This window comes from Sphaeramia orbicularis, chromosome 1 (genome assembly GCF_902148855.1).
Source record: "Sphaeramia orbicularis chromosome 1, fSphaOr1.1, whole genome shotgun sequence".
NCBI lineage: Eukaryota > Metazoa > Chordata > Actinopteri > Kurtiformes > Apogonidae > Sphaeramia > Sphaeramia orbicularis.
In genome coordinates, this window is record NC_043957.1 from 39,934,213 (window position 1) to 39,945,388 (window position 11,176).

Below are 11,176 nucleotides of genomic sequence, written 5' to 3' on the forward strand. Positions count from 1 at the left end.
ATTTTTGGCGTCCTCTGTAATCTACCCAGATAGCAAATATTTTGGCAGTATTATGGCATACATTTGGCGTTTTTGGCTTTCTTTTGGCGTCATGAAAATCTTTAGGCTTAACTGTGGTATGATTAAGGTTATCCATAATAGATATGGAGGCACCAGCAATATATGGCTGAATTATGGTTAACCAAAAGACTGGGTAAAGAGGATCAAGTACAGGGATGGTATGGCATGTTTATAGCAAGCCAGAGGATTGACTAAAGAGCGGCAACATCTTATTACATATATGGATGTTTTTTGGTTGTGTTTTGGCACATTTCTGTAAAGCCAAAACACTGTGCAAAGAGTGGGAATTTCTACCCAGAAGAAAAGCCCACTTCATTTTAAAAGTATGATCAACACAAATTTTAGGTGAATTTTGGGTCAGTTTTGGCTACTTTTTGGCTGGATTATGGGGATTTGGGGCTTTTCTGGGACAATTATGGTTATATTTTGGAAGTCCGCAATTAGCTTTGGGTGAATTTTGGCTTCCTTCTGGTTTGATTTTGGCCTGCCTACTTTGGGCCATTTAGGGACCATACATCCACCCAGAACTTTGCCAAAATGGCATGCCAGTTTTGGGCCAGATTTAAGCCATAATGATTTTGCTATCTGGGTAGCTACTTTTAGGAGTTTTTTCCCCATGTAAAAGGTGATATTTAGAGGTATTCCAATCTTACTGCAAAATTCACGATTTAATATACTGTTTTGACTATAAAAAAGTAAGCGATTTTCTGACTCTCCGTCAGATTTTCACTCCTGCTGCAGTGTTAGTGAGCGTTTTCTGCCAACAGGCGGCGCCAAAACATATTTATGACACTGGATGTAGTTGCCGTATAATTTGCCTGATGAAAAAAAAAATCACGTCAGTTTAGTTCCAGTTATTCAGATATGTAGTTTTGATTGTTAAATTCAGCCTCAACAATCACTCAATTATTTTACTGAATATATGTATAATTCTTGCTCAGTCAAACTTTCCTTTCCAGTTCCGGCGCAGTGAGGGCAGACCTGCGGCTTCATGCTACCGCCAAAATTCAAGTTAAGGGACGGGTTTTCCTGTTGTCGGTTGTAAACACAGCTCGTACCTGTTGACTAACACTCTGGTTTTAACATTCAGACGCTACAAATTGTACCTCCGGACTCGGCGGAGAGAGGATATAGTAAAGATGCACATTAAGTCTATTATTATTGAAGGGTTCAAATCCTACGCACAGAGGACGGAGATCAACGGCTTTGACCCGCTGTTTAACGCCATCACAGGACTGAACGGCAGCGGCAAGTCGAATATTTTGGACTCCATATGTTTTCTTTTGGGCATTTCTAACCTAAGCCATGTAAGTATGTTGTTATCACAAGTATGCAGCTTTAGGCTCAAAGTTCTGCGAGAGTAAATCATTGTGTGGACTTAAACTTGCCTTTCCCATTCGTAGCGTTAACACTAACTAGTTGAAGCAACAAAATTGATCTCCTTTTTGTTTTCTTTGTCACCTGAAAGGTACGAGCTTCCAACCTCCAGGACCTGGTTTATAAAAATGGACAGGCTGGTATCACCAAAGCTACCGTGTCCATTACCTTTGACAACTCCAACAAAAGTCAGAGTCCTCTGGGGTTTGAGACCCACGATGAGATCACAGTCACCAGACAGGTTGGAAAACATAGACCATTGTTTATAATGGCTGCCAAGGTTATTTTTTAATACAATGTTACCAAATCTGTGACATGTATCACCTTTTCCGTCTTCAAGGTGGTAATTGGTGGCAGGAACAAGTACCTCATCAATGGGGTCAATGCTAACAACACCAGGGTCCAGGATCTATTCTGTTCTGTTGGACTCAATGTCAATAACCCACACTTCCTCATCATGCAGGTCAGTTGTGGTTTAAAACCAGACAAAGCTTTTACACCTCATGTGTTTACTGTGGTCACTGGGTTTGTATCCTTTAAACTGATTTATATTTTGTATCATTTAATGTTTCCAAAATTTTTAGGGAAGAATCACCAAGGTTCTAAATATGAAGCCACCAGAGGTAAAACATCAACATGTAGTCCTTTTTTTGCTGTTTGGAAGTGTGTTTGTCTTCCTGGTTTTCCAACTGTGACTTGCACTCTTCTGTCAGATCCTTGCTATGATTGAAGAGGCAGCAGGCACCAGGATGTATGAATGTAAGAAGATCAGTGCTCAGAAAACCATTGAGAAGAAAGAGGCCAAGCTCAAGGAGATTCAGACTGTAAGGCATCCAGATATTCAAAGTTGTTTTATCTTGCTGTACATGATAATAATCAATCTTCCATGGAGACCCTGGAAAGAATGCTACCGCCACAACTGTTAAAATATATGACTGGTACTCTTGATTATTTTTTCAGATTTTAGATGAGGAAATAACTCCAACCATGCAGAAACTACAAGAGGTAAATTTACTTGAAAATAGAGACATGCAGACCTAAAAATGATCAGTGTGGTTTGTATTGGATTCATCCACTTTTTAACATTCCCACTTTTGTAGGAAAGATCATCATACCTGGAGTACCAGAAGCTGATGCGTGAGATTCAGCATCTGTCACGGCTGTATGTGGCCTGGTTGTTTGTTTGCGCAGAGGAGACCAAGATGAAATCAGCAGAGAACCTGAAGGTGATGCAAGACAACATTGCTAAGATGCAAGCATGCATGGCAGAGAATGAGAGCAAAGTGCAGGAGCTGTCAGCCCAGATTCAGGAACTGCAGAAGAAAAAAGATCAGGTACAGTAGAAGAGAGGAAAGCTTTTTTTTTTTTTTTTTTTTTTTTTTTTTTTATTAATTGCATTTCCTGATTGTGTGAAGTTTTATGTAGGAAAATCAAATCAATTGCATTTTCCTCCAGTTAACTTTGAGTCAAATTGCTTTGTCCCTGATGTTTATGTGCTGCACTTTAGGAGATAAATGGAGTGTTGAAATCCCTGGAGGAGGCTCTAGCTGAGGTACAACGTGTTGATGCCAAAGCTCAGAGTGCACTTGATGTGAAAAAACAGAATCTTAAAGATGAAACTAAAAAAAGGAAGGAGCTCATCAAGAATATGGAAGAGGTAATAAGATATGTTCCAAGGCTTTCATATACCCTCTATTTATATTTGTTATTTTATGATCAAAACTACTATTGCGTCAATTTTTTTCATCCTTAGGACAAGAAAATGCTTGTGGTAAAAGAAAAGGAGGTGTCTAAATTGACGGAGCAGCTTCAGGCTCTACAGGAGGAGGGACAGCAGGATAGCACTGCTCTTGAGGCAGCTGAGCAGCATTTCAAGGCAGTCTCTGCTGGTCTCTCTACTAATGAAGATGGAGAGGAGGCTACACTGGCAGGACAGATGATGGCTTGCAAAAATGACATGAGCAAAGCAGACACAGAAGCCAAACAGGTGAGGAAATTACTGAGTTTTCACTACTAACATGCATAATGGCATTCTTATTGGTATTTTGCAGTCTCATATTTTTAAGTACTCAGGTAATTGTGGTCTGTCTTGTCATAGCTTTACAGCACTGTTAATTTATCTTGTCTCTTCTTTTTTTTTTTTTTTTAACTCTGCTCAGGCCCAGATGACCCTGAAACATGCCCAGGCTGAGTTGAAGACCAAGCAGGCAGAGGTAAAAAAGATGGACAGTGGCTACAAGAAGGACCAAGACACCCTGAATGCTGTCCAGAGCAACAGACAGAAGCTGCAAGATGAGCTGGCTAAACTCAACTATGAAGGTATGTGTGTGTTTATTAGGGCAGTTAGAGTGTTTTTTTGTTTTTTTTAAGCTGTACTTTTCTGTGTACACATTAAAATTGTTCTTATTTTCTGTATCTATTTAGATGGAAAGGAGGAGCATCTGTTGGACCAAAGACGGCAGCTGTCCAGAGAGGTCTCTAAACTTAAAGAGACCTATGAAAGGCTTGTTTCTCACTTCCCCAACCTCCGCTTTCACTACAAGTAAGAAGCTGCCGAATAAAGTAGCTCTTTCATTCATTTATTTTCGTTATTAATTTATCTGTGTTTAGTAGTTTGACCGTAAAGGAAAGTTAATGGACCTGTCCTATGCCACTAAAACATAGTAGTGTAAGTGATGTTTGCTGAGTGGCAATTTGCATTTTTTGCTCTCCTTAGGGACCCAGAGAAAGGATGGGACCGCAGCAAAGTGAAGGGCCTGCTAGCTAACCTGATCACAGTACAAGACGTCTCTTATGCCACAGCACTGGAGGTGGTGGCAGGAGGACGATTGTATAACATTGTCGTTGATACAGAGGTGAGTTAAATAATGGGTAGTGCATATGTTGACACATGTTCATTTCATATGTAATGTATGCAATTTTACATGACTGTTTGCCCTTTCGTAGGTGACTGGTAAAAAGTTGCTGGAGAAGGGAGAGCTGCAGCGGAGGTACACCATCATTCCTCTGAACAAAATTTCTGCCAAGACACTGAATGACAAGGTGGTGAACACCGCAAAGAGCCTGGTGAGAGTCCTGGTTTTTCAGTTAATTTTATTTATCATTAATTTTAGAATAACAAGCACCCTTTCCATCTTGTTTATGTAATTTTTAAAACACAACAAAGCCTGTTTTCTATTTTCGTTCTTCTTTAAGGTTGGAGATGACAACGTCCATACTGCTTTGTCCCTAGTGGGCTATGAATCTGACCTGCGGAAGGCCATGGAGTATGTATTTGGCTCCACACTGGTGTGTGACACCCTGGACAATGCCAAAAAAGTGGCTTTTGATAGGCAGGTGATGACCAAGACTGTCACTCTTGGAGGAGATATCTTCGACCCACAGGGAACCTTGAGTGGAGGTGAGAATATGGAAGAGACATATGAGCATGTGTTTGTACTTAGAAAATGTACAAATTATATTCAGAAATTACAAATGATGAAACCGTATTACGAATGAAGTCTTTTGTAGTGGTTTGAGCACTACACTTAAATCGTACAAACTTCTTCCTTTAAAATAAGTGCATTTAAAACATCTCATGCTAGTTTTTCAGTAAACCTGTCTGCTCTTCTATTCACTTGTGAAAATATTTCATTCCCAGGTGCTCGCTCTCAGTCAGCATCAGTTTTATCCAGCCTGCAGGAGCTGAAGGAAGTCCAGGACAAGCTGAATGAAAAAGAGGCCCAGCTTCAGGATACTGAACGACAACTGGCAGGCCTGAAGGGAACTGCAGAAAAGTATAGTGGCATGGATTAAGCTGAAAATTCCATATACTAGTTGTACACTATAACATGATTTTATAGTGCCCCCTCCCCCTATCCTCTTTGTCTCCTCATCCATTTTACTCCATCTCATTCCCTCCTCACAGGTACCGGCAGCTTAAGCAGCAGTATGAGCTGAAGGTGGAAGAGGAACAGATTCTGCAGGCGAAGCTTCAGCAGAGCTCCTTTCATCAGCAGCAAGAGGAGCTGGAGAGGCTGCGCAAGGCTATAGGTTAGCACATTCAAAGACTAACATTGAATATGTACAAGCGTAAACCTTAATTTCACTAAAAGAAATAAAATTAAATGTCCAGTAGTGAGTAAAAAATTGGGGATTTGCAAGAATATGATAATAACACATGTATCATAAATGGGTTACAATTAGGATATAGTTTTTAATTCTAATTTTAAGAAAACTGCTATAGTATAAAGCTAATATCATTATACTATTCGATAATACTTGCACATTTTGCTTTCTGATTCTGTAAAAGCCTTTCTAGGGGCAAGTGTCACATAGTAGTATTCACTACAAACATTGTTTTACTTATGTGGGATTCCTGTTCACGGTTTATCCATGTGCATGCATCTGTCCCTATGAAATACATCATAAATTAATGCATAACAACACTGCTGCCTCGTGGTTGAGGTATTAAATGTAACAAATCTTTGCTGTAAACTAATTAAAAATTGATAGTCATTTCAGGTTCAATACAGTGTCACAAAACATAGTATCATCTACTTGAGTGTATCAAATATCACATCCCTAATGAAAGCAATAAAAGGTAGTTCAGTAAAGTAAAACTACAAATATAAAATAAAAACCTTTCTTTAAAAGTCAAAACCAATGAAGTTAAACATTTTATTCAGTTTTGTGCCATGTATAGGCAGCGTTTATACTGTGTGCACCTAAATCACATCAAGGATGCCCTACAGGAGAATTTATTTACAAGTCTAGACTATTAATGCACTGCAACCGGTCTGCTTTACTAGTGTTTTCGCTAAGTGAAAAGTGTGTGGTGTGTTCACTTAACCAGAGGAGAGTGAGGAGACCTTACGCGTCACCAAGGAGGTGCAGAAACGAGCTGAAGCCAAATACAAAGTGCTGGAGGATAAGATGAAGAATGCTGAGGCAGAGAGAGAGAAAGAACTGAAAGCTGCCCAACAGAAGCTAAATGCAGCTAAGGCCAAAGCTGATGCCTTCAGTAAGAAGCTGAAGCAGAAGCAGCAGGTATAATCACACATCTTCTTATTCTATGCACAGGTATACTTGGCAGTTTAGATGCGATTGCCAAACATGTTTTTGTTGTCGTGTGCAGGAGTCTGACGCTGTGGCGCTGGAGCTGGAGGAGCTGCGCAGAGAGCAGGCCGGTTATGAGCAGCAGATTCAGGCAGTTGACGAGGCTATGAAGGCCATCCAGGAGCAGATCGACAGCATGTCTTGCACTGTATCCCAGAACAAGGTATAAGGCTTTGTGGCTGAACAAGCTATTTTTACAGGTGTTTTCTTGGCCACATCTTAAGTTACAGTAGGTCATTCACAGTGACCTGTTTAGGAAACAATGAACCATTTCTAAGCATTTGAAACTTGCAGTTCCACTTTTTCACTGTACCTGATTGGATCTTCTTCTGTGCAGGAGGCTGTGCGGAAAGCCCAGGAGGAACTGGCCAAACAGAAGGAGGTGATCATGGCTCAAGACAAAGAGCTCAAGGTGAATAGTTTTGTCCTTATGTATTTGTGTAGATAAATAGATGCATTCAGTGTGTCTGTTGAGCTTCACAGATTAAGGCCTAATGCCATTTCACCCCTTGGCCCTCCCCCTTGCCCCTACCCCTCCATTTTGCGCATTCACGTGAAGGGGTAGGGGTGTCCCGATTCTCAGTGAGTCAGAGGGGAAGGGCTAAGGGGGAGGGTTGTTTGGCCCTCAAAACGAAGATTTTTCAGGACCACACTACAAACAGAGGGGTATAAGAAATCTCCCATAATTCTGTTTGAATCATCGTCAAGATGGAGGTAAACACAGCAATAAAGTGCAGCAGTGTGATGAAAGAAACACACAAATGTACGTATTTTCTTTGTAAACAACTTAATCATTTGATCGACCTTTGAATGCCGTTTCAATGTGTTATAGACCACATTTCTGCGGTTTGCAGCTGATAACCGTAAAAAGATGCCCAAAGCCCATGTAACAGAGATGGTTAGGTTACGGCTGCTGACGGCTTGGAGAATTCTTTTGCAAACAAAGTTGTCACAGCTGTTTATACGTAGTGGCATCGATGACTGCTGATGACGTAACAGGTCTCCAAGGGTTGTCCCATTTCGTAGGGGAATGTTTCAACCCCTGCCCCTTGCAACTCTATTACAAGTTGTAGTGTTAAGTGCAAGGGCCAAAGGGGAGGGGTAAGGGGGAGCGCCAAGGGGTGAGTTGGGATTGGGCCCAAATGTACTATAGTGGTGACAGATTAAATAATACACTTTATCCATTGGAATGGTTCAGGTGAAAACCACTGAAGCCAATAAAATAAGGGAACAGAACAATGAAGTCCAACTGAAGATCAAGGAACTGGAGCACAACATGAGCAAGCACCGCAAAGACAGTCAAGACGCTGCAGACAAGGTACTCTAAATCTGTCTCTGTTCTCTCCACCTTTGAACCTTGGTGTTTATTTATTGTATACCTTATGTCTTGTTTACCCTTGGAATCTCTTTTTCCTTTCCTCTTCCAGGTCACTCGGATGCTGGAGGAACATGACTGGATCCAATCAGAGCGCCGCTACTTTGGTCAACCAAATACTTCTTACGACTTCAAGACCAACAACCCGCGTGAGGCCGGTCAACGGCTGAAAAAGCTGGAGGAGACCACCACGAAACTGGAGAGGAACGTCAACAAGAGGGCCATGAACATGCTGAATGAAGCAGAGGAAAGGGTGAGAGCAAAGAGACAAACATGACATGAATAAACGCATAAATGTTGATTCATCAACTTATCCCACACTGTTGTCGGCTCCTCTGTAGTACAACGACCTGATGAAGAAGAAGAGGATTGTGGAGAACGACAAAGCAAAGATCTTGCAGACCATTGAGGAGCTGGACCAGAAGAAGAATGAAGCTCTCAACCTGGCATGGCAGAAGGTCTTCTCTCTTTCACTACCTTTCTTTACACAGGATTTTTTATACCATTGATTTCCTTGTCTGCTTCTAACAGTCTTCCTAATACTCCTTTGTTTTTTTGGCTGTTAAATGCCTTCGTCCAGTCGTATATCAAGAATAGCTGGATTTACAGTATGAATTATTTAAAGTCTAAAATTCAGTTATCTACATTTTAGGCATTAAAATATCTTTCAATTTTACAGGTGATGAAAATTGATTACTTTTCTGAAGTTGCATTACCTTATTGCTTGCTTGTGGTTTTGGGAATATTTTGCATTGATCATGCTGTAATAAAACTACAAAATGGAACCAACTAATGAAAACTGCTGCCCTGCCAGAACATAATGATATTAATAATATATTGTAATGAATTAAAATTCATTCTGATAGCATTTCTTTCATCTGAGTAAGTGCAAGTTCAGCAAGATTTGGCTGGACAACTTTAGTGTCTTATCAAAGCTTTCTGCTCCTTATGCAAAGTAACTCTAGAATTTGTTACTTTTTTTAAGGATTTTGCTAGTGTAGGCATGAAATCTACAGTGATTATGGTCTTTAACTTTAAACCTGCAGACACCATGTTTGTTTTTCCCTTATCGGTGTTCATTTGAGCAAAAAAATGTACTCCAAGTTCTTCAGTATCTCTGTCTGTGTGATCAGGAACAGCATGACAACACAGCTCTACCAGGTTATGAAGCTTTCATTCACTGTTAAAGGTGGGGTCCGAGATGTTTTCCTGGAGCATTTTTTACTGTGTTCCTTAAAATCCCCTTCACACCCTGATTACAATTAATTAATTAAAGGCTCTAACACAAAAAAAAAAAATAAATTAGTCACCTGTGGAATGGACAGGACTGAAAAAAAAAACCATCCAATCATTTTGAGCGCCCGCTCGAAATGACTGAACAGTGATATGTCTATCAAACTCAACTGCCATTTGTCCCTCCCCCCGTAGGCGCGTACCCCTATTCGAGCATGAATCGTGCATTCTCAGAGGTTTGAAGCGCTTATACAGGAAGCAGAGCCAGAGCCAAAGCTTGGCTATATTAGCTATATTCAGATGGAAAGTTCACCAGCAAACTGTTTTGTTTCTAACATAAATCACTCAGAAATGTAACGTTAGCCAGATAGGTATGAACTGGGGCTGTTCTGTAAGAGCGGGGTTGTGGGAGGAGACTGCATAAGATATGCATGGATCTGCGAGCTGGAGCCTCAGCCGGGGTTGGAGCTGGAGCCTGAGCCTGAGCCGGGGCCATACGGAGCCTCAGCCAGGGTTGGAGCTGGGGCCGGGGCCGTAGCCGGCATCAGAGCCTGAGCTGGTGCCGTATGGGGCTAGAGTCTCAGGTGGGGTCGGGGCCGTAGCCTCAGCCGTCGTATTGTTGCTGTGCAGAGCTCGGGAACAAGCATTGCGCATGCCAGTATTCTGGAGGTGTGGCTTTGGAGGGATATCTGAACAAAGGGGTTTGGACTTTTGAATTGAGTATTTTCAAAATGTAGCTTGCTCAAACTGTTTTTCTAAGATCTCGCACCCCACCTTTAAATAGTCAGCTGAATTAGCCTACCTCTCACTGAAGGCTCCCCATGAGCAGTGTTGTTATTTACTGTCTTATAATTCCTTCCTTGTGCAGGTCAACAAGGACTTTGGCTCTATTTTCTCCACTTTGCTTCCCGGGGCCACTGCAAAGCTGGCCCCTCCCCAGGGCGGAGGTGTCTTGGAGGGCCTTGAGTTCAAGGTGGCCTTGGGTAACACCTGGAAAGAGAACCTCACAGAGCTCAGCGGCGGGCAAAGGTCAGCAAACTCATTACTTCATTCTGTGTTCATCTTTTATTTTGCATTGAGACAATAGCAAGTATGAGCGCGAGACTCATGTTTTCACTGTGAACTCCACTTCTGTTTTCAGATCCCTAGTGGCCCTGTCTCTCATTCTGGCCATGTTGTTGTTCAAACCTGCTCCCATCTACATCTTAGACGAGGTGGATGCTGCCCTGGATCTCTCTCACACACAAAACATTGGACAAATGCTGCGTGCACATTTTAGACATTCACAGGTATGACCAAAAAAACAATTCAAATGCATATTGTTGTATACCATGTAGAAATGTGAGTAAATGTGATGGGATCTGATTTTTCATGTGCCTTAACTTTCTCCTTCTAGTTTATTGTGGTGTCTCTAAAGGATGGCATGTTCACCAATGCCAACGTGCTGTTCAAGACCAAGTTTGTGGATGGCATGTCTACAGTGACACGGACGGCGCTCAGCCAGAGTGATGCCAACCTTCCTCAGAAAGCCCAAGACAAGGCTCGTCAAAAGGACAAGAGGAACAAGCAGCTCATCGGCTAAACAAAATGAAAACGTTCTATACACCATATTATCTAAATATAAGAGTGGTGTATGTTAAGAACAAACACTTTTGTATCTGGTAGGGGTAATTTTCACTCATCACAGGTTTTATTCATCCATTTTTTATTGTGGTTCTGTTACTACATTCCCTGTATCTTGTGTATTCTGTCTCTTACTGTCTTAAACAGTCTTGTTTATATCATTTTGTGTGTATTTCAAATGTTTTAACTACATTTTCTCCATTTCAACTGTTCTTAGTTATGTTTCTGGATCTGTTTTGCCACAAATTGAAAAATCAAGCATGAGTTGGATTTTTTTTTTTTTGAACAGTTAACACATCTGTATATTTTGGTAAATAAAGTGAGTCAAATATAACCATCCTAAAATCTAGTTTTGATTCGACTTCCAACTAGATTTTTCAAGGTGTTGGATGAGAAAATTGTTACAACTTA

At 41.1% G+C, this 11,176-nt stretch overlaps 1 protein-coding gene across 1 annotated transcript; it reads left to right on the forward strand.

Moving 5' to 3' along the window:
- Positions 1-1,084: 1,084 nt before the first annotated feature.
- Positions 1,085-11,116, forward strand: smc2 (structural maintenance of chromosomes 2). The gene is made up of 25 exons (XM_030147468.1): positions 1,085-1,367; positions 1,529-1,678; positions 1,778-1,900; positions 2,022-2,060; positions 2,151-2,261; positions 2,398-2,442; positions 2,538-2,771; positions 2,945-3,094; positions 3,191-3,424; positions 3,597-3,756; positions 3,862-3,979; positions 4,154-4,292; positions 4,384-4,503; positions 4,633-4,837; positions 5,078-5,213; positions 5,345-5,469; positions 6,272-6,465; positions 6,554-6,697; positions 6,872-6,946; positions 7,733-7,852; positions 7,962-8,162; positions 8,251-8,367; positions 10,011-10,171; positions 10,284-10,431; positions 10,539-11,116. The coding sequence occupies exons 1-25, from the start codon at positions 1,200-1,202 to the stop codon at positions 10,722-10,724; spliced, it is 3,603 nt and encodes a 1,200-aa protein (XP_030003328.1). The 5' UTR covers positions 1,085-1,199; the 3' UTR covers positions 10,725-11,116.
- The last annotated feature ends 60 nt before the right edge of the window (positions 11,117-11,176 follow it).

Coding starts and splice junctions, on each gene's coding strand:
- smc2 (XM_030147468.1), top strand. CDS start 1,200: ATGCACATTAAGTCTATTATTATTGAAGGGTTCAAATCCTACGCACAG. Junction 5,470..6,271: donor GAGGCTGCGCAAGGCTATAG/GTTAGCACATTC, acceptor TCACTTAACCAG/AGGAGAGTGAGGAGACCTTA. Junction 10,172..10,283: donor GAGCTCAGCGGCGGGCAAAG/GTCAGCAAACTC, acceptor TTCTGTTTTCAG/ATCCCTAGTGGCCCTGTCTC.